Source organism: Chinchilla lanigera, unplaced genomic scaffold, assembly GCF_000276665.1.
Source record: "Chinchilla lanigera isolate Chin_1 unplaced genomic scaffold, ChiLan1.0 scaffold00022, whole genome shotgun sequence".
Classification (NCBI taxonomy): Eukaryota; Metazoa; Chordata; class Mammalia; order Rodentia; family Chinchillidae; genus Chinchilla; species Chinchilla lanigera.
Window position 1 is genome coordinate 23,406,062 of NW_004955423.1, and position 23,313 is coordinate 23,429,374.

Consider the following 23,313-nt stretch of genomic DNA (forward strand, 5'->3'; position numbering starts at 1 on the left):
GGTGAGGGACCCCCAGATTTTCAAAGAAGCATCCAGTTGTGCTGCGTATTTCGTGACAACCTTGAATTTGCTAGAAGCCTCACTTTATTGCACACCTCTTTAAATACAATCAAGCATCACATTTGAATACTGGAGTGGAGAAGTGGAGGCCAAAAATATTGCATTGGAATCCTGAGAGAGAAAGGGGAAATGGCGTACATTTGACCCATGAGGAAGGGGCGCGCTCGGGATGGGCAGCTTTGCTCGTGGTCTTTTAGTTTCTGCGCATGTTTTCCGAGCTGTCTTTTCCACACTTTAAGCTAATCAATTCACAGTAATGGGGCAAACTCATTTCTGACCACATTGCTCTCTGTTAGATTGCGTTGGTGTGGAAGTAGCTTTTGGACTTGTTTTCAGCTAAACTGTGCTCCAATGAGGGGCAGAGGAGACATTTATAACATGCGCTGGGGCGGCTGGTGATATCACATTACTACCCTGGAGTACTGAGGAGTGGTTATTTTTAGCTTTCACCTGAGCAAACAGGACAGGGTTTGTTGACTGGAATCCCACCCCTTCTTAAATACACAAGCTCTGTTAATTCCCAGAGCCGCTCTGGTTAGTGACTAAGGAAGGCCTTCCTTACAGACCTGTCCGGTAGTGACTGAATCTTGTTCAAAGGTTACAGGTAATTTCAACTGCCTCCATTTAGCTCTTTTCCTTTATAATAAAATCACTTTAAAAAATTTAAAGAGCCATCAAATTTCTTTTGATTCCAGACTCTGTTTTACGATACATACAGTCACAATTTGGGCCACAACTAGTGAATGAAAATACCTTCTGTGCCAGGCCACCGGCTATGAGCTATAAACTTTGCTTTTTGTTTGCTCCGTATGCTTTGGCCTTAAAGAAACCCCTGAGAGAATTGACTTTGAGTTGCAGCAGGAAGCCAGGTTATAAAGATTTATTGGGCAAACATTTACTGCCCATGTTTGAGTATCAGGATTGTCAGTGTGTTTTCTCAAATGACAGAGCCATTTTTTTCCTTCTGAGCTTCGTAGGAAAATGTTGAATCGTCTTCAGGTATTTAAGTTATGCAAAAACAATCTTTGCAACTGGAGAGCTAATTTAGTCTGTTGAAGAAACTATGTCATTCTTGTAAGAAAGCTTAACATGCGCTTGAGGCTTCTCCAAGCCCACCACCAGGACCTCTGTGAAAATATTAGTATTCCAGGATTTTTTTCTTTATGGACAAAACCTTAGGTAGAATGAAGGCTGTGTAGGCTGCTGTCCAGGCTGGCGACCACAGACCACTGGACAGACAGCCGGACAGACAGCCCCACCCAGGATGGCTCAGCTTCTGCGCCTTGGAAGTGTGGTTTGGGACCCAGCAGGGGTGCTCAGCTGGTCCAGGTTAGTTTTCATTTTGGTTTGAGAAGTCAGAGACTTGTTTTTCAATCAGGAAAAAATAAAAAAAGGTTAGGTCCTTTTTGGGAGAAGTTTTAAAATGTAGTAACTACCTTCCACGACAAATAGCTTGAATGTGTTAACCAAAAATAGAATTCATGACTTTGGTCTCACTGTTTATTTCTCCACCCACATGAGAAAGGGTTCCGTGAAAAGTGCCACTTGGTCATTCTCCTGTCAGGAGCCACTTAGCTGAGTCATGGTAACCAAAGTTGATGGACTCATGTGTCTAATAATAAACCAGGTAGCTGATGAATCAGGTATAAAAAGCCTTTGTAGTACCCTTTTGAAGTTCTTAAGCTTTTTTGTTTTGTTTTGTTTTTGAAAGCTGGGTCTCTCTGTGTAATTGGCCTTGAACTCACTATATAGCCCAGGCTGGCCTCAAATTCTTGGCAGTCTCCTACCTCAGCCTCCTCCCAAGGGCTGGGATTACAGGTGTGTACCACTACACCCGACTTCAGTTTTGCATTTTAAAGTAAAACTTCCTAGCTTGGGCTAGCAGTGACCCTCACTGTGGAGACAGTACACTGATATATCAAAGGATACTCCAGCTATAGTTGAGATGTGCTGAGTTTTCCTGTAAGTGTTAATTATCATTAGGCCAGCTTTCTGCAAGTGTAACATCTTACTACCTAAACTTTACCATTGGGATGGATACTTAGAGAACTGTGGATTTAATTAGAGGTGAGGAAGAGTAAAACTGTGAAGTTGAGCATTAAAAGTACACCAAATATTAATAATACACACTTTTCCCCCTACATAGTTACTTCTTGCTTTGCAGATTTCTTCTAGTTGCTGCCTGATATCTATTAAAGAAAAGGATTTCTGCTAAGAAAATGTGTAATATAGCATGCCAAGGGTCACATGCACAGAATTCAATATATGTAAACCACACATATAGTAAAACCATGATTTATTATGTTTTCTTTCCATTATTAACTTTCAAAGAAAGTTTTATAGATATATTTTAAAACTATGCCACACTAACAGGACTCACACGAAGAAAACTGGGAAAGTTTTCAAAGAAATCCAAAAAACTTTCAGCTGATAGGAAGCCAAGTACTGTTTGGATAGGAAAACTAAATGCTGGAAAAGAGTGTTGATTCTGTCCACATTCATTTAGAGATTTAACATGATCACTGTAAAAATTTCAGCAGAACAATATTTATTTGAAGTTGATTGCTAGAGGGAGTTACTCCATTAAGAATTGATATAAACCAGCAAGTCATAGGATTCTAAACTGTAGCAGGGAGGTCCAGGGATATAGCCCAGTGGCACAAGCGCCTGCCTGGCAAGTGCAAGGCACTTTTGAGTTCAATTCCCTGTACCAGAAAAAAAAAATTTAAAAATAGATTGCACCGGGCCAGCTCAAGAATTGATAACTTTACATTCTAACCATGTCAAAGCAAATTCCAGATGAATCAACTATCTAAGTGTTTACAAAGTGAAATTGTAAAAAGTAAACTAGGAGTCAGTGTACATGGCTATTCACTGAATTTGGAGATTAAGAAGTACGAAAGCTTGAACAAAAAAATAAAGGGAAAGAGGGATTTTAAAACTTCTCTGTGTTAAAATGTGTCATAAACAAATTTAGACACCAGATGGAAAAGTGTAGAATAATTAGTAACAGAAAAATACTAAGATTACAGTTCTTTATAGATCACTTTTGCAAACTGATGCAAGAATAAGTTTGGTATCTTATATGATTGACTTTTGCAACTGAAAATTTTGAATTAAATGAAAAATATTTATAATAGCTAACACCAGTTTTATAGGGTTTTTTTGTGTGTGCTCAAGCGCTGTTCTGAGTGCTTCTCAAATGCTACTTGTTTAATGTGTAGAGAGACCCGGCAAAATAGGTGCTATTATTATTACCCTTCAAGAAATGGTGCAGCAAATGCACAGACGAGCTTAGTGATTCACCTAAAGCTTTCCTCGAGTGGATTTGTGGCAGCACAGCTAGAAATAGGACAGTCAGGACTTGACACCGGCTAGTCGGCTGCAGACCCTCACTTGCTACCCCGCCTCAATACGAAATAGGAAGACCTGGCTATAAAACGATGTGTTTGATCCTATGTTGTAAAAACACACTAATATTTGTATATACAACTTAATTTGTGTGTCAAATTTTATATAATTACATACCAGAAAGAACAGATAGTATTTTGATTTTTTTCTAGTAGTGGTTACTTCCCTCTTGTGAGATTTGGGGTACATGTTGTTTGACACTTAAAACGTCTGTGTTTTGCAAATTTAGTGTTATGATGACATAACCATTGACGATCGCAAAGTCGAGGTTTAAGTATGATATATTTGCAGTTTGATTCCTCGACGTGCACGGACCCTATTTCAGTACAGCTTTGAAGGGTCGGTCACAGTGTGAGCTCCCATCCTCTGTCCTGAGGCCAAGATAGCAAGCAAGGAGTTGCAGAATTTGAGAGCCAAGAGGAATCTTCCAAAATGAGCTATCTTGTTTCTCAGATAAGAAGCCTGAGGCTAGAATACAGTTGACTGATTCACCAAGATTTGTGGGCCTTATGTGGGCTTTAGGTCCAGTCTTCCCACTTCAGACACCTGCCCTAGGAAGCCCCAAGGCCCTGCTCTCTGACAGGTGGGACCCACGGCCGGGAGCAACCTCTGTGACATTGGTTGGAGTGCAGAGATGACTGAACCAGGCTACTTTCAGACATGTGCTTCAGTCCCAGTGACTGGAAGCCCCAGGCACCAGGAGTGGGGATAACTTTATGACCCTCTAGCAGTCACTGAAGGATCCTCACTGAATCTTAGTGGCCCCCAGTGGCTGAAGGCAGCACAAAAGCCAGGGAGAAACTAGAATGCAGAGGACATCGATTAGAAAGAACCCCACAGGCAGACTACTTAAAACAGAAAACCGTTTGTCTCCTTTCCAGCTCCAGGGCCCACGACAGCAGTGTCCTACATGTCCGTGAAGTGCGTGGATGTGCGAAAGAATCACCACAAGGCAAGATGGCTGATGCCCTGGGGACCCAACCACTGTGACAAGATCCGCGACATCGAGGAGGCCATTCCGAGGGAAATCGAGGCCAATGACATCGTGTTCTCCGTCCACATCCCGCTCCCCAACATGGAGATGAGCCCCTGGTTCCAGTTCATGCTCTTCATCCTGCAGCTGGACATCGCCTTCAAGCTCAACAACCAAATCCGTAAGTGGGAGCCCCTCAGAATCCCCTCTTTCCAGTGGGAATGGTAGTGATGGCAGTAGCAGAGGATTACCGGTTGCTTATTGTTTACTGAGCACTTCCTGAGGACTTTTCCTGTCTTAACCCGGGCAGCCTTCCCAGCGACCCCTTGAGGTGAGTCTTAATCCTGTTTCATTTTGTAGATGAATCGCTTGGACACTGGTCGGGGTGTCCAAGATTGGAAAATCAGAGAGGGCGGAGCTGGGGTCCTAAGTTAGGATGTCACCCTACAGCTCCAGGAGGGTGCCCATTCTGCAGCGTGAGTTGAGGGCTTTGGGAGGCTCTTCTGTTTTCCATGCCTTTTTCCACTGGGCTTTGAGGAAAGCCCTGGCTTTTGAGGAAGATCTATATCAAAATGGGAGCCAGCCAGGAGCAGTCCATTTTCCCACTAAACCAGGACATTTTTCCAGCTTTCCTCAGTTGCCCTTTAGAAGCTCAAGCCATGCAACACAGGTCGTGGGGAGGAACTGGTGGGGGGATTTCTCGGCAGAAGCCTGGGGTCACCTGGGGGCAGCACTGGGGATCTGAGGTCGAAACAGGCAGGAATATGAAAGACAGAGGAGAGAGGGTTAGACAGCTCTGCACAGGACCTGTCCATGGACTGAAGCACTCCTCCCACTTATATTTTTACCATATAGTCAGTAACCATGATACACCATTACATCCGTTCTACTGTGCTCTGGAATTGGAGCAGTCTGGGTATCTGCTGGACCTCTTGTCTGGAATTAACAGATTGTGCCAAGGTGATTTTCTAGAGTGTAAGCTTGTCTTTTTCCCATGCAAGCCACAATTTCAAATGGTTTGGGTGCCTGAGGACTGGACACATCAGCACAGGTGGAGAGGCTGTCCTTAAGTGCTTATGGTCAAGTGGAAAGGATGGCCAGAACCAACCAGGACAGCATAGTGTGGCACATGTTGAAACCAAGGAATTCTGGGAGACCATGGGAGTGTAAGGAAAGGCCTCAGTGGGGGGGACAGGTGTGCTGGCAGGAGGGGGATGTACTAGTCAGTTTTCTGTCACTATGACAAAATACCTGATATAAACACAAAGGAGAAAGGTTGGTTTTGGCTCCTGGTCTCAGAGCTTTCAGGCGGAGGACATTTGTTTCCATTGCTGTGGGCCAGAGGTGAGGAGGAAGCTCATGGCTGAAGGGCCTGGTGGAGCAGAGCAGCCAGGAAGCACAGAGTAACAGAGGGACACTAGCACAGAGGGGAAAGGGACCAGGGCAGGACATAGTCCCCAAGGTCATGCTTCTATGACCTACTCCCTTAACTAGACTCCACCTCCGAGGTCTTCATCACCTCCCAGTAACACCACCAAATTTTAACTCATCAGTAGGTTGATGCACTGACGAAGTCAGGGTCCTCATGGTCCTATCCATTCCCCAAAGCCCATCAGCAACCAAGCCTGAAACACAAAAAGCCTTTTGGGGGACATCTTCCACACAACCATAATGGGCATGTAGAGGTAAGCAGAGAGATACTTGAGGTGAGTGTTAAAGAAGGAAAAGCTTGGCAGATGATGGTGGTTTGGGGTGGGAAGTCAGTGAGAGGAACATTCTAGAAGACAATGCTTGGTGTGAAGGCTCAGATTCCCACAGTGGCCTGGCACACGCAAGTGGTGTTTCCCACCACCCCCTCTCTTGCCTGTGGACTTACTCACTCAGTCACTGATTGTGAAACCCGTCCAGCCATTCCCTCCTTCAAACTGTATTAAACTCCAGCCATAGGTTAAGCAAGAGGCACCAGAACATAAGACTATACAGGAGATGTTTTTGTAAGGGATTAGGGAGGGGACACCTGGAAAAGAGATGTTTAAGGCTACAAAGGCGCTTTAGGAAGAGGAAAACACAACACAGTGGGCAACCTTGGGGAAGAACAGGGTCCGCTGTGCAATGAGTCTAACATGATTTCACAAACCTTAGCATTTAGGTGTTAGCATTCCTAGTCCCAAGAATGTAGTCAAGAAAAGGAGAGACAGGGTAAGAAGAGCCACAGGGAGACGAGACAGGCAGATGACCTGGCATGTGTGTTTCAGTGGAGAGGACAGGTCGCACTGTCATCTGGGCGGGTTGCTTGTGGTTTATCTCAGGTGCAGTCTCTCTTCCACTGGTACCGCGTAGCTTCCAGGAAATGACTTATGTGATTGCTGTCTGCGGGCCGAGTTAGGGCTGGGTAACAAATTATCCTGAAATTTAGCAGTTTGAATCAATACACATTGATTATGTCCCCGTTTCTGTCTATCAGAACCTGAGCACGACTTAGTCTAGGAGTTTGTGGCTATAGGGAAGTCGCGGATCTGGTCCATAGGAGCATCAGCAGGCAGGAGGCTCTGTAGATGGGGGATCTGCCTCAGGCTCACACGTGTTGCTGTTGCGTGTGGCAGACCCCTGTCCCTCTGCACGTGGATGTCACCTCAAGGCCGCTTCACAGCAGGGCAGCTGCCTCCTCTGAGAATGGCAGTCCAGGAGAGGACTCAAGGACCAGGCACCAGGAGAGGCTGCTGATCTTGGAAGTCACTTCCCTCACATCCCATCACTTCCACTGTGTTTTCTTGGTTAGAAGCAAACCTGTGTCCAGCCTGCATTCCAGCTAGTGCCACCCTAGGACATGGGTTCCAGGGCTCATTCGAAACCATCTTAGATGCTGCCAATCTGCGGCGTCCTCTTCAAAGGAGCCAAGGTCTCATTTGAAATATGTCCCTGATTCACGTCGGATCCAGAGGTAGGAGAGGACACTTAGGCTCAAGAGTCCAGGGAGTGGGTTTACATCTCCACACTGTCTCTTAACAGCTCCGCAGTACAGAGCAAGTTACAGATCTCTCAGTCAGTGTTTCCTCAGCGGCGAAACACAGATCACAACTCCCAGTCAGCAAAACGACTCGGAGGAGTACGCTAGTGTATAGAAACCTCTCGAGGCATAAACACTATTTTAAAATGAAAGAATAAAAATAAAGGAAGCTGTTGCCATCATCCTTCCAGCTTTATTCCCAGCCCCTTTCCCATTCTTACTGCTGCCTCTGGATTGGGGGCTAAATCTTCATAAGGGAGCTTAGCACAAATCTCCTGTTTCTTTATGCAAAACCCCCTGGCCTCTGTGTGCGGGGTAAGTGCTCTGCCACTGAGCTGCAACCCCAGCCTTACCTGTGAATTATTTCCCAGGACTCCTCACTAGATGGTCACCTCCCAGTGGGCTGAGTATGCATGATATTTGTGTTTAATTCTCAATTTTGTGTGTAAGAAGCTGTGGATGAAAACATGTCCTGGATCGCATTATTCTGCCAAAAAGAAAAAGAACATAAAGCACCTAAGTGAATGAGGTACTTGCTCCTTCTTGCTCTGAAGTGAGATTTTTGTTATTTGAGTAACATTTCAATAAGGAATAATCCTGACATGCCGATTCTGGCCACAGCTGTTCACATACTGCTTGTACTGATTAAGTTGTGGTTAAGACACCCTGCATCAGCCAGGAAGGCCGTGTTCCTCGACTTCCCTGCAGCCCCTGGCTGTGACGGGGTGTCTTGTACAGTTGAGGCTGACCCTGGGGTGGCGATTTGAAGTGTGATTCTGTTCACAGGTAGTAAGGAAAAAGTGCCATTATTTTGCCATGCTGTCTTCTGCATTGTTGAAAGTGACCGACCTATAATTCAGTGTCACAACTTCATGCCAAGATCATTTAGTAAAATAATTCATAGTCCCAGGTGAGTTCCTGGCAAACTTTAGATGTTGATGATACATTTCTGAAATTTAATTATACCGCCAACTCTGGGAAAAGATTCTTAAGTACATTTAGTGAATGTTTTTATACTAAAAATGTGTTCCTAAAGAAACTTCGCCAAGAATATAAATAATTTAAATGCCTTTATCTACTTTTGTTTTCACCAGAAAACAAAAATGCCCAGACAGTTTTATGTTCATCATATGTGTACTGCATATTTTGGAATTCTTTTAGACTCATTTGAAATGTATTCAAAGTTCAATATTCATAATTATTGGCTTCAGAAGTATAAACAAAATAATGACAAATCTCAAATCTTGAGCATGTCTCCCAAACCAGAAACTAAGAGATAGTCATACATATGTGTGGATTTTTGTTTGTGGGTTTTTTGCGTGTTTTGTTGTTGTTGTTGTTGCTGTTGTTTTTTGGGGGGTAGGGGTTAATATAGGGTGTTACTATATAGCTCAGATTGGCCTTGAAATCACTGCATAGCCCAAACTGGCCTGAAACTCACAGCAATCCTACTGCCTCAGTCTCCCAAGTGCTGGGATTACAAGCATGCACCACCATGCCTGGCACATGTTATTGTGTGTGTGTGTGTGTGTGTGTGTGTGTGTGTGTGTGTGTCTACATGGTACTAGGGCTCAAACCTGGGGTCTTACCGCTGAGTTATGGCCCCAACCCTTTTTTGTTTTTATTCTGAGACAATCTCATTAATTTGCCCAGGCTGGATTTGAACTGAACTTGCAGTCCTCTCCTGCCTCAACCTCCCAGAATGCTGGCATCACAGATGTGCACCACCACACATGACCATCCATACTGTCTTCGTCTCTCTGCAGTGTTATAGCTAGGCATGCTCTCCCAGGAGGCCAAGCACATAGGACCACCCAGTCTTGGAGGTTCCTCCTCCAAAATGTGAGCTTACTAAACCTCTTTTCTTTATAAGCTATGCAGCCTTGGGTGTTTTGTTATAGTAACAGAAAATGGACTAAGACAACCTTCATCTAAAACAAACTTGTTCCAAGGTTTCTTACCTTAAAATTCACCCTTCATTCTCTTATAACATGAGGGTCTGCACTTAATAGGAACACACTGAAAAATTAACAAGGTAGGACAATTGTTAGTTCTATTAAATAGCTGAAACCATATAAAAAAACAAAGCCACCAGAAAACCAGATGAAAAAAATACTTTTCATGATCAGTAGCAGTGGTTGGAGGCTGCTGACTTTTTAATAAGAAAAGGTGACATGTAGGGTTTATGGAAATATTTCCTCCCATAAATTTAGCCTCTATGTGTCTGAATATACACACTGACTAAGGCACTGATTAAAGAGTGATAGTCTGGGGGCTGGGGATTTAGCTCAGCGGCAAAAGCGCCTGCCTCGCAAGCGCAAGGTCGTGAGTTCGGTTCCCGGTACCGGAGAAAAACCAAAAAAAAAAAAAAAAAAGAGTGATAGTCTGTTCTTGATGGATGTACAGGTGCACATGCAGGTTACCTGAACGACAGCACTGAGCAGACACAGCTGGTGTAGGTTTTTCTCTGGTTCCGCCTTCAGTAAAATATTTTTGTATTTTATCACCATACTGGATGCCTTTCTGGCAGCAAATAAATGAGACCTCAGAAAAGTGGCTGGACATGTGATAAACAAAACCTTATTAAATATGGGTGGCTTCCTATTTATCAGCAATTCAGCTGTGACCATATTCAAGTATAAAGAAAGGTCAGGACCAGTCCTATTAAATAAAATAAAGTAAAATAAAATAAAATAAAGCAGCAAAAACCAAATTGAACAAAACGAAACAAAAGCTTTGTCCAGTGTATAAAAATGAGTTTCAGATTTGAAATAATGAAAGAAGATTTCATAATTCAGATATGAAATTAAAGCTGGGATTTCTAATAAAACTAGTCAGCATTTTTACCTGCATGTGAAAGGTGGCTGACAAGATAAAGTAATCTGAGAACTACTTATTTTAAATGACTTCTAGTCATTTAGAGCTACACAGTTATTCCTTTTAAATCTTTTAATTCAAAGGAGATCCAGGTTTGAGCTAGGATTTGAGATCTTAACAAACCCTCAAGAAACTAGAAAATCATTCACCACACTGTTAGAGCTGGTCATCGCTTCATCGGTTTCAAAATTTAATCAGGTCGGTCCCTTTGGGAGGGAAATGATGCCATTACAGGGAAATTTATGCGAATAAAAATGTTTAGGGAATGTGTATATTATTTTTAATTATTGAGAGAGAAGGTGTCTGTGTATATTATACAAAAGCAAGTAATTCACATTTTTAAAAATGTATTTTAAAAGAGCCCCTACTTCTCACTTTTGAAACACAAAATTTTTGTTACTGATTTTTGAGATAGGGTCTCGCTCTAGCCCAAGCTGGCCTGGACTCAATCCTCCTGCCTCAGCCTCCAAAGTGCTGGGATTACAGGAGTGCGTGCGCTACCTCACCTGGCTGGTCGTTCCGTGCTAGGACTGAGAAGCAGTTGTGTTAAGCGTGATATTGTGACATTTGGCTTCTGAAGCCCTTGGAGCCTCTTTAGTGACACGAATGTCTTTTTTCATCTGGGAGGGGGGAAGAGGTGTTTCAGGACAGGCTGTCCCTGGGAAAGACCAAGCCCTGTTTAAGGGCTGACTTTTAGCCCTGCTCCCAAGCATAACCTGGAGTGGCCTGGCTTGAGTAGCAAAGCAAGGATTTTCAGGGCTCAGAAAGTCTCTCAGGCTGAAGACAGACCTGTTAGTAACGTGGTGTAGGTGAAAGTCACACATGTGCTTTTTAACATTTTTTCTTTGTGGCAGGGCCTTACCACTGAGCTACATCCCAGCTCTGCTTTTACTTTTTGTTTTGAGACAGTCTCACTAAGTCACAGAGTTACCCAGCCTGGGTTTGAATTTGTGATCCTCCTGCCTCAGCCTCCCAGACTGCTGGGATTACAGGCATGTACCACCAAACCCAGTTATGTGTTCCTTAGGTAAAAAACGCAGCAAGTTGTGCCTTGAGCCCCAGGCTGCATACTACACCCCAGTGTAAGTTTAACTTGCTTATTTCACTATTGTTAATGACTACATAGGGTTGGAATTATTTCCATAAGTGGTGAGCGAAGTTTCTTTCCCCAAACTGAAAGTGTGCTTACTGACAAAAGACATTAGACTGATATTATTACTCAGTCAGTTCTCCAGTGAGAAAACTGAGTGTCCTGTGGTTGTATCTGCGATAGACTGTGAACACCGAGAGAAGAAAAGAAATAATCTGTGGACCACGAAAAGCAAACTCACATTATCCACAGTGGTGACAGGCGAATTTGTAGAAGGAAGAAAGTCAGGAAACCCTTCTGTGAACTGATTTTTGGCCCATCGGCAAGATGGGCTCCTTCGTTCTGTGAGTGGATGCTTCCAGGAAGGAGCCGTAAAGACGACTTCCGGGGGGGAGGATTCCACCCGCATCCAAACCCTCACTGCTGCGATGGCCGGGCCACGCTGTCCTGTGGTCGCACAGCTGGGTCTCCAGCTTCCCAGCTGCTAGAAACACACGCTCCCTCCCCCAGGAGAGGCTTTCTTGGATGAGGGACGCTGTCCCGGTCTCTGTTTATAAATCATTTCTAATTGAATAGCTTTTATCCTCCAAACACTGGTGTTGCAAAAATTTTTTAAAATTACACTTCAAATTTCTTCATCTACTACAATAGAAGAAGACATAAAAACTTCTAATTTTCACTCTGCTCTTTACTTCCCCTACCTCCCCAGAAAAAGATTAGCTGAAAATACACCAACCAAAGATCTCAGAGACCTGCTGGAGCAGGGTTTGCAGGGTCAGGTAGGAGGCGGAAAAGCCGTCTCTCCCTCTCTTTCCAGGATGGTCTCAGATGGCCAGAGCATCTGCCCCTCGGCCAGGACAGCACCTGAAATTCAGGTCCTGTGGACTTGGGACAGAAAGAAACTACTGTGCTCTGTTGCTTTACCTTGGCTAGCGAAGATCAGGGGCATGATATTTATTTGTTCTCTCTCTTTCGTGGATTATCTTCAGGTGCCTTTGTACAGCTCCTGTTTTGGAATTAGCTACCGTGGACATGTTTAGGTTGGCAGGTACCGGGAGCCTTTGGCTTTCTTTTATTTGAGTGTGATTATTTTCTAAGCATAGTACTTGGTCAGCATAACGATAAAGCTCCAGGTTTGTCTGTTAGCATCCCTTTGAATCTCTGTATGGCTCCATAATTTTGTGTTATACATTTACAAATGAAGAAATTCAACCCAGAAACGAGACATGGTGGTGCACACCTGTAATCTCAGCATTTGGGGGGCTGAGACAGGAGGAGTTCTGTGACTTTGAGGCTAGCTCAAGCAACACAATCAGTTCAAGTTGAGCCTGAATTACGTAGCAAGACTGTGTCAAAAAGAAGGAAAGAAAAAAGAAAGAAAAGAAATTCAGCTCAGAGCAAGACTTCTCCAAAACTCTTCCAAGAAGTTTTATTACAAGTTGAGCTTCCTTTCAAAATCTGAAACCCTGAAATACTCCAAAATCCAAAACTTTTTGAGTACCAGCACAATGCTACAAATGGAAAATCACACTTCTGTCTGCATTTACAGATCACATTCAAAATGCAGGGCACTAGAGCTAGCACCTAAAATCACCCTGAGGCAGCGCAGAAGGTGCCTATGAGATACAAATGACTCTCATATTTAGACTTGGATCCCACTGCCAAGAAAGCTTGTTGTGTATATGCAGCTCTTCCAAAGCCTGAAAAAAATTGAAATTCAATACGCTTTTTGGTCCCGAGCATCTGGATGAGGCATTCTCAGCCTGTAATGTTTACAGTGTGGTCTGTCTCATCTTTACCATACCTCTTAGTCATCCCTGGGCTTACTGGTCAGCTCTGCACTGGGGACTAGATGACATTAGGTTAGCTCTGGTCTTAACAAAACACCAGTCTATGGTGCTGAGTGATTCATAGAATACTTACTAAACACCCAGTGTCTCCCAGCAGACTTTGAGCCTGGGCAGGAATGTTATCTAATAGTCTTCAGCCAGGCAGTCCATTGGAAGGAAGGAAGGACGAGGTGAGCCCCTGAGTCTATGCAAAGTGTCCATCCTGTATTTTTACATGCATTTTGAAGCACAAAGTTTTGTGGCTTTTGTCAGGCTTGCAAATGAATTGCAATCCAGTTAAAGGAGTAGTCTAGTTTAGCGGGAAGAGAGACCTTTAACTCAGCCATGCCCACTCACTGACTCGCCGTGGCTGAGCTCCTGGTGGTTCATCGGCAGTGTATGCTATTGGTGTGGTACTGGCAGCAGGGCCACTACTGTCCCCACAGCGGACGACACTCGCTAATACCCGTGCAAGCAGCTTCACTGGGCTTTCTGAAAAGCTGGGTTTCCAGTGTTGGAAACTCTCTCCATCTCAGTTCAGGGCGTGTAGCGCACTGTAGAATCTAGACGAGGTGGTAGGCGGGTCCTGTTTATAGTGCCACAGCTGCAGGTCACCTTCGTGTCTCACTTCCTGCTGAGTTTAGAATATAAATGAGGAGATTCTCTCTGCATCCATACCAAGTCTGTTCTGGTTACTAGAACAGAAACACCTTGCCGGCCTTGGAGACCGTGCACCAAGCCGCAGCCGGCGGCAGCAGGTTGCAGAGCGGTGCCGCAGTATCTTTGGGTTTCTCCCCCTTCTGCGGGTCTTCCTGACAGCCTTGCAGCGCCAGCTGGTCAGACACCTAACGTGAGCTTCTCGGATGGGAAAATCACGCCTTTATTTTGTCTAGCTTATTGGAAAAAACATAAAGAAAGATTATTTTCTGCTTTACTGTTTTCAAAGCAAAAGGAAGTCAAGGGAATCCTTTGTTGAGGGAGGCAGAGCTCACCGTGCGGAAACGGTAGGGCCTCCCCACTGGCCAGAACCTTTCCCGACATGGGCCTAAGGTCCAAGCACAGATGCTAGGAATGGTTCCAGTTTCTCTTTCGCTTTGGTAAATTAGTAGGGGCCATGTTCTCAGGAGAGACAGCAGTAATTCTTTAAAGGAGCAGAAGGTCCGGTTTTTGAATCGTTCTGGTCTAGGTTGTCTCTTCAAATACTTGTCCAGCAGATCTATCTTTCTTGCTTGGCCCTTTGTTCATATGATGATTTCAAAGCTCTCAGAGAGCCCAGGCCTGAGCTACCCTCAGTAAGGGTAAAAAGTTTGGGGACAGAGGGCAAATATTCAAATTTATAATCTTTTTGTTTGTTTGTTTGTTTTTGTTTTTGTTTTTTTTCCAGTACCAGGAATTGAACTCACGACCTCGTGCTTGCCAGGCAGACGCTGTGCTGCTGAGCTAAATCCCCAGCCCCTATAATCTTTTTCTTAATTTCTTTTTTTATGAGTCCACTAGGCCTGCAGTATGTAATGGTTAACATTCATGACAGAGAGTTTAGTACACCTACGCAGCACATTGAATTCATTTTATGACCCCTTCCCTTGCCTTCTCTCCCACTTCCCTTTATTTCTTGGTCCGCTCCCCATTTGCAAAACATTAAATTTAGAAGCTTAAAAAGCTACCGTCACCTGGAAAAAGTTGGAATCCTTGGAGATATCCAGCAGTCATACGTGCCTGGCACAAATGGCGGCCCTGCCCCGTCTCAGTCGGAGGATGCGAGGTGACCACACTGATAGCTTGCGTTGTGTGGTGCCTTCTTTACCAATCCTTCTGCACCGAGGATGCTGGGGGTTGACTTTGTTGCCAGTCACTGGCATGGGCCTCGAGCCCCTTCCTCATACCCTCTCGGGGCCCACTACGCCCCTGAGTGGTGTCTGTAGCCACGGGTGGGCTGCTCAGGGTGGACCCTTGACCCAGGGAGATCAACCACGTCTTTTCCTGTGAGCAGCTGAAGTTCCACAGTTGTAGTATCAGCTTCATTGACACTAAAACCGGACAGTCCTGCGGGCCACCTGGGCCACCAGCATTCCCCACATGCGCAGAGTGCCGGGGAACACCGGCCGGGAGAGCAGGGAGGCAGAGGAAAGAGCAGAGTGGAGGGGCTGAGCTGAGTGGTGTGACGATGCCGGGCCAGCAGAGGTGACTTCCGTTCCCGGCACCACTCCCCCAGGCTTCCCAGCCCTTTCTGCCCTTGCTTGTCCTGTGTCCTTCCGGCGAATTTCTGCTCAAGCTAGCGTAGGAGAAACCCTGTTACTTGAGATCTGATTAAGACTTGGCTTTTATTTCTTCTGCTCATCTTAGTAACGCTCTAGCAGGAAGAGAGAACCGAAGATGAGAGGGGAAATGATGTATCCAGAGCCTCTGAGCTGGGAAATTGGGGTCTAGGTGTGCCTGATGGCAGGACCCCAGAGCCTTGGTCCCACGCTGGGTCATCGCTAGTGTCACGGAGTGTCTTCCTGTTCTACGTGGAAAGTGGTACTCGGTGACCTTCATGTCTCATCTGCTCTGTCTCTGTAATGCCCAGAGTCCAGGACTTGCCTAAGATTCTTCTGCTTTATCAAAATCTCATGAGTATCTCTTCGGTTTTGTATGCAGCTGACTTTAGAGACCCTCGAGTATGAAGCGCAGAAGACACCGCCCCTGAGGGAGAGACACCTCTTTGTGAGATGAGCTTGGTGCTGAAATGAGTGACTTTTCTTGTGTGTGTGTGTGACATGCTGCCATGTGTTCCTTTCTAGTCCTTGGGGAGGCAGACAGAGCTGGTGTACTGGAAGTGTATTTTTAGTCTGACATTAAAAAATGTATCATAGACACCGACACAGGAAGCCGGTTGTAGGTGAGTCAGTGTATAAATAAGCTGAGTTTCCATGATGGATTGGTAGATCTTTAATTTACCGGCCCAGCCTCCGAAGGGCATTGCCCGGCTCTTTTCTCCATTCAGTACTTACTGGGCGCATTTTGCTTGCACTGGGAAAGAAACATACATCCTTCTCCCTCAGAACGTAAGTCCATGTGGCCTTTGTTCCAGCTCTGCCTGTCCTGCAGCCCAGCTTCTCTGAACGCAGGGACTGGGTATTGTGCCCGTACTTCACCCTGTCCTCGGCACAGGAAATACTCCAGGGTTACTCAAGATACAGTGAGTCAGGAGCCCACAGTCCAGCTCAGGATGAAAACACCAAAATATTTAAATTACACCCATGTTTTGGTGCCCACACTGCTCTAGAAATACAGGAGCGGAAACGTTCAACTCGCTGAAAGGGTAATTTTTCGCTTTAGCCTCAGAAAGATGGAATTTTACAGGGAATGTGGAATTTGCAGTACCGTGTGAAGGTAAGATGCAGCCTAGGGCGGCTTTGTTTTGTTCTGAGAAGTGAAATGAGTTAGGAGGACAATGACAACGCAGGGCTAAGTGCTTCGAACATAGCGAGCTTAAGCTGAACCCCTGACCTGACACTTTACACATGATGGGGCCGCCGGGCATGGTGGCGCACGCCTATAATCCCAGCACTTGGGAGGCTGAGGCAGGAGGATTGTTGCAAGTTCGAGACCAGCCTGGGCTACAAAGTGAGCTCAAGGCCAGCCTGAACTGCAGAGCAAGACCCTGTCTCAAAATAAGACCAAAAAAAAAAAAAAAAAAAAAACCCACACAAATGACGGGGCCTTTGGGAAGGAAGCTTTTACAACTTGCTTGAACCCCTTTTCCTCATCTATAATACAGAGATAGTGGTAGCAGCGCTGCCTCTCCGTGGTTATGGTAAAAATTAAGGTGGAGTAGTGTCAGGAAAGGTTTTCCCTAGTAAGTGCTTTGGGACGCATAGTAAATGCTCGGTGAGAGAGAACATTTATTGCCAGACAGGGAGAAGGTGGGGGAATGTGAGTGGTGCAGAGGTGAAGGAGCTCAGAAACAGTGGGCAGAACAAGGCCCCCCGTGGGTGCAGGCCCTGGGCCTTCCTCACTTCCGCACGTTGGTTGCACATTTCCGGTCCAGGACCTTAACCTTGGGAGAAAAATGTGCATGGCCTTATACTCACAGCTAGTATCTGTAATAGCTGATACATTGAGTCAACCTGAGAACTGAAAAGTTCAGAAGTTCAAGTGACTCAGCAGGGGGCCAGGGTCCTCCCTTTGTAAACCTCCTGAGCCTGTGGAAGAGGAGGATGTACAATGATGTGGGCAGATAGGGCCTACAATATAGGGGAGGGAAAGAGGTTTGCTGTCCCCCTTTGGCTCTTGTTGCTTTGCAGTCCTCCGTGGCCTTGAGGTGCTGCCCCTCACCATTCTGCCCTTCCTTGGAGCCAGCTGACCATGGGCTGAAACCTCCACACACTGTGAGCTAAATAATCCTTGGCGTCCTTAATTTGGGGTGTCAGGTATTTTGTCTCAGCAATGAGAGAAAAGTAACCGATTCAGCATCCATACTTCAACTGGAGTCCTGAAGGGTAGCCACAGAACTCAGAGCTTTATAAACCCCAAGGCGGGAATCCCCACACAGGTAGATGCCCCCAAGGGTTCCAAAGTGCATGCTGATGATCAGTTAAGCAATTGGAGAACACCCCAAAATACAAGACAGGAAGTTCCCGGCATCCTTCAGGAGATGGGCCCCTTGGTTCTGTTGTACTTGACTACGAACAGATGAAACATAAGCTCAGATTGTTCGAAATGGAATAACTGAGCAGGAGGAGAGGGGCGTGGGAGGTGCCGTCTCAGAGGAGAAGGGCGCGTAGGAGCTCAGCTAGCGCGGCAGCGTTTTCTGGATGAAGATGAAAATGCAAGCACAGGTATTTAGGTTGAGGAAACGACCCCTCCGTCCTTCCCCCTCCATTCCTCCCTCACTCTTCCCTCCCTTCTTCCGTCTTTCCTGAGCTGGAACCCCAGGCCCTGCAGCGCTGAACAAGTGATCGGCCTCTGAGCTGCATCCCCAGCCCGGTTAGGCATCTTCTATTCACACTCGGCACTTGATGGTCAAGGTGCAGTCTGTGCCGAGCCTGTGAGGCCCGTTACCGGGCAACACGTTTTAAAGCTCTGCAAACTGAAATTACGGAGGCTGAACAACTTTTCCAAGGTCTCCTGATTTGTGGGTTAAAAAGTCAAGTCTGAGACTCGTAGTTTTCCACAAAATAAAACATCAGCGGCCAGAGACAGAGAGCCCAGGTGGTATGCTCCAGAAAAATGTGCACATTAGGGAGAAAAAGATAAATTTACATGAGACAGAGGGGCCTTGATAACCCCGTGAAGAAACTGGGAGCCTGATGCCTGAGGAGAGGACTGCAAAGTCACGTGCATAAGGCTGGAATGAGCCGTGGGTTGGGGGCTGGGCTTCCTCGCCGGGCCTTTGAATTATCGCTTCTTTTTTCCGCCCTTGGTGGCGTCCCGAGGACGACGGGTGGGCATGTGCGAGCTTTGTAGCGGGAGAAGCCGCGGGGCTGGGCCAGGGCTGCTTGGCTTCGGGGCCAGGTACAAGCCAAGCCGCTCTTTCTACTTTGCAGCCACAGACAAGGCCGTTGCCGCCACCACCAGCTGAGTGGCCGGCGGAATGCAGGGCTGCCGGTAATTGTGGGTTGCACTCACAGAGGAAAAAGATAAGAGGAGAGCCAGGCTGGTTTTTCCACAATTAAATGCTGCCTCTCGGCTTCTCTTCTGGCTGGGATCCCAAAGGTCAGGAGTCACCAGCCGTATTATTTTCCTCCTCAAGCCCAGACCCTTCCTCGCCTGCCCTGGGTCTGCTCCTGTGGTCTTTTTGAATTCGGCAGCTCTTAAATTCTTGCATTCGGCCAACTCTAGTTTTTAAAAGCAATTTATTTCTCCCAGCACATGTCTGCAGGACATAATGACCGCATTCCTCCCAAGGAGCGGGTCCTCCGACGGAACACAGCGCAAGTCCTTTTCTTGTTCCCCTCCTCTCCCTCTCCCTCCGTCCTCTCGGGGTCCCTTCTCCTCTGCAGAAGCTGTGGCTTCCCATTTCCTGAGATTCGTCTTTCATTTGCTCTTTCTTTCTTTCTTTCTTTTACTTGCCATTCTAGCTGCCCCAAGGGCAGGCAGGGTTGTAGAGTTTTGCTTTTGCACCTGGGAGTGGTTCAGATTTCTGCATTTCTGAAGTTGCAGGTGAGGAGGGGCCCTGGGAGCCACGTGACCCAACTTCTGCCTGGAGTGAGAGACATGACATCAGCCAGCCACTTCCTCAGGCTGCGTGGTGAATCGGTGAATGGGAGCCTTCCCGAGCAAGGACCAGAACATGTGACCCGGTGCCCCAAGGACAGAGCATTGCCCTGTGGCACACAGCAGCCCTGGGTTGCTGTGTGCCTCAGTTTCCTCACTCTGAGGTTGCTGATGGACATTTTTCTCTGCCTGGCAGTTACTGGGTAAAAATGTCCTCCCATACTAGACACTCAAAGATGGGTGCTTTTAGAAGCCATTGTTTCATTCTTTTACAAGTTCTATGCTGCCTTTATTTAAAAAAAAACAAAAACAAAAAACCTCGCCTGTCTGAGACTCATTCAGCGGCAGGAAAGGTGGTGAGAGGAACGGAGGAAGCAGAGCCCGTTGATGGGCCCCGGGGAGACTGGCCCGGCCAGGAACAGGAGCTGGTTCCGCCCACAGGAAGTGTCCCCGCCTTCCTCCCGCCTGCCCTCAACAGGAGGGAGTTGGTGTGGATTGATTGAGCAGTGAAGAACGGAGTGCTGGCCTTGCCCTGAGCGAGAGGCTGGCCACAGGGACAGGTGGAGGGCATGAAGTCAGCAGACCCACAACCTCAGAAGTGACTGGAGCATGAGGGACAGGTGGCTGGGGGCTGCAGGGCGCGTGCCGAGGAGGACAAGGCCACAGACACTGCTCAGCACAAGAGCCTGGGAGACCCAAGGCTGCTGATATAAACCACAGGGCAAATGATTGAAAGACAGGGAGGCAGTGGGGCAAGCTGAGGCAGGAGAATCGTAAGTTTAAGCCCAGCCTGGGCAGCAGAATACCCTGCTTCAAAATAAAAACCTAAAAGGGCTGGAGATAGAGCTCAGCGCGAAGGTCCTTGTCTCAGTCCCCACTCGTATGCCTGTCTTCTCCCTCTTGGTGACTTTAGGAATCCAGCCACCTCCTGGCAGCAGGACATTGTGCCAGGGCCACCAGAGCTGGATGCCAGGGAATGCAGTGCCCGAAGGGTCCCAGGCCTTATCTGCAAGTAGAAGCCCAGATCCTGTGTGCAGCAATTCTCCCCATAAAGCGTAAGAACAAATACTCTGTGTGCACGGTGCTGGCCTGCCTCCAGCAATAACATAGCTGCCGAAGCAGCTTAGTCACCAGGGCGATGGGGCTGGTGTGGCCGGGGAATGCGGGTGCAGGAGGGGACATTTAGCTGGTCCTGAGAGCCAGGACCTGCTCCCGCCCACACCCTTCCCTAGTTGCTTTTGAAGCCCAAACGTAATCCCCTCCCAGGACAAGGCCCACTGCGGAGGAAACAGAGGAAACGAAAACATTTTCAGATGGAGGGAAGGCAGAACTTACTGGTTCACGCCCCTCGTGGTCCATTCTGATTTCCTGGGTCACGTATTTCATGCCCCAAGAGAGGCAGAGTGTAATTTGAATAAGAGGAAAGGGGAAGAGAGCAGCTTATATTATCTTACATAGAAAAATAGGATGACTCTTCCGAGCCTTGGGTGTCCCGGTGATGAATGAGAGGTGATCAAAATATGCAGTGAATGTTTAAGTTTTTAAAAAAGGTGTTACAGTGAAAGACACATTGCCACGAATCACGCTCCAAATCCTCCCCTCACTTTGTGTATGCTCATCCTGTCGTCCATGTTTGTCACTTTCTACAGCAGCTCCAGAGTCCTCTTTCCTGAGTGGTTTTACAAGACGTGATCAAAAATATGATGAGCACCGCTGCCGAGTGCTGTCCAGCAGAAAAGCAGCTCAGAAAAACACGACACTATGTCCTCATCCACCTTATTCACCAAATCTGGCAATGTGCAATCTCTAGCTCCTCCCCAAAGTCAAAATGACCGGGAAAGGGAAACGTTCTGAATCAGTTCAGGACATCAAAGCAGCCAGGGCAGCACAGCTAAAGACCCTCAGAGAGAGGACGCCAGAGCTGCTGCCGGAAGTGGCCGGGATGATGGGATGAGTGTGCTGGTGGGATGAGGAGGAGGAGGATGTTGAGGGGGCTCCCTGCCACTGTGTCTTTTACTCAGCCCTCACCGTATGTTTTGATCACACTGCACACCAGCCCGTTAGGAGCGGCTGCATTGTCCCTTCTGCCCTGTAGCAGTGGTATCTCTGGCCTGCAGGCCTCTGGGAAGTGCTCTGCAAAATACCTAGCTGGTCTCAACTAGCTGTGGGAGGACTAACAAAGCGCTGCCCGGTGACCCCAGTCCTCCTCCACCTTCAAACAGCGGACCTCACTGAAGGCTCCCTACGCCGGCTAGCTTGGCAGTTTGTTTTGGGAGTCGCCAAGTTACATCAGCCACGCTCCCCTCCCTCTCTGAGTACTGTCGGAGAACGAGGCTGTCACTCACGCACACTGCCAGAGTCTATTTTTAGATGCAGTGTGAATGAAGTCCTTTTCTCTAATTGCAGTCAGAGAGAGAGGCAGGTAGATTTCACAGCTACCACATCAGCTATTCTCGGTGCGCTGCTCGCCAAAGGTGTCCTGGGGAGAAAGCAAAGGCGCCCGCCGTGGGTTTTCCTCTCGTGGCCAGCTTGTTTTCTCTGTGCATTTGTATTGATTACAGTCACAAAGGAAAGCACTGTGGCTGTGTCTGCTGCTTGGAGTTTTAAAGCTTGGCAGCTTCTGATTTCTCCAGCTTTGTCAGGAAAAGATGGGCTCCGTGCTCAGTTCTAGTTCCTTGGGAAACAAATTCCTTAGAAATTCCCTTGCGGTGATATCCTCCATGGCATTCAATCCTGTTAACGGGCACTGGGAAAGGCCCTGGGCCCCGTCTTTCCATGTGGTTCTCTGACCACCAGCCCCACACCCCGCAAGCCCCAGTATATCCTAAACAGAGGGTGCATCACTCAGTGGAAGCTGGGTCGCTGTCACCACACCCTGCCTGCTCCTCACATCCCCACCCTACTGACTCCATTGTTTCCTCGGAGGACACCGCAGGCATTTTATGCTTACCTGACTTTTTAGACGTGCAGCTTCCTCTGTGACTCCTTCTCCTACCCTGCTGCCTCCTGAACTCGTTTGTGTCACAAGTGGACGTCGCCTCTGCCGCATGAGCCATCCAGCTGTGTTCTTTGGTCCCGCCCCACCTTGCACTCCTGGTCTCTGCAAACCGCGCACCTTCTGTGTTCTTCGGCGTGGCGTTAACAGCATGGGGCCGGGCTCATCTGTGGGGTGCCTGCCTGTCCCACCACCCGGGGACAATCTGAGGGCAGTGACGGCCTTACATGTCCTTTGACTGCCTCTGTTGTGCATGGGAACAAGGAGGTGCTTACAAATATAGGTGGAGGAATGAGCTGAGTTGTAGCAGCAGAGGTTTTGAGGAACTCTGATCCCACAGCGGTGACCACGCAGGTTGTCGTGGGTTTCCGGAGCCCTGGTTTCCTTTCTGGCCCCAGCAGGGTGGTTCTGAGTAGGTTTCGAGACGTGATCCTGGGCTGGTTGTGCCCAGTGAGCCTGCACGACTTCCCTCTCTGGAGTCTCTTGCCAGAAGCACATGTGTTGTTCCCTTAGCCTTGGTGCCGGGGACACAACGCAGCCCTCAAGGCCCACACGTTTCTTCAGTCATACACCTCAGGCCCTCTCAGTGAGTCTGGGGCTTTCTGGGCAGGAAATCTACATCCTATGTCCTTCTTTAACCCCCAGCCTTCTCCAGATGGACACCAGAGCCCACCCAGGGGGTATGATGCTGAGGGGAGGCAGGGAAGGGGACCGGCTTCCCCAGAACCACTCCCCTTCAATTCGTCTTCCACCCATACCTGAGGAACAGGTGCAGCATTCCTTAGCAAGACAATTGGGAACCCACGGACCCAGTCTGAGGACCATCCTCTTTCTGAGTGTGTGTGTGTGTGTGTGTGTGTGTGTGCGTGCGCA

General features: G+C 47.3%; 1 protein-coding gene and 1 long non-coding RNA gene across 2 annotated transcripts in view; both read left to right on the forward strand.

The window, feature by feature from the left end:
- Wls (wntless Wnt ligand secretion mediator) overlaps positions 1 to 23,313 on the forward strand; it is a 90,908-nt gene that overhangs the window by 31,661 nt on the left and 35,934 nt on the right. The window contains exon 2 of the mRNA XM_005385271.2: positions 4,353 to 4,625. Coding sequence (XP_005385328.1) covers positions 4,353 to 4,625 — 273 coding nt within the window. The remainder of the gene's footprint in view (positions 1 to 4,352; positions 4,626 to 23,313) is intronic.
- LOC106148546 lies at positions 8,980 to 19,749 on the forward strand. Its single transcript, XR_001234091.1, has 2 exons — positions 8,980 to 9,293; positions 19,386 to 19,749. It is a non-coding gene; the product is annotated as an uncharacterized LOC106148546 (long non-coding RNA).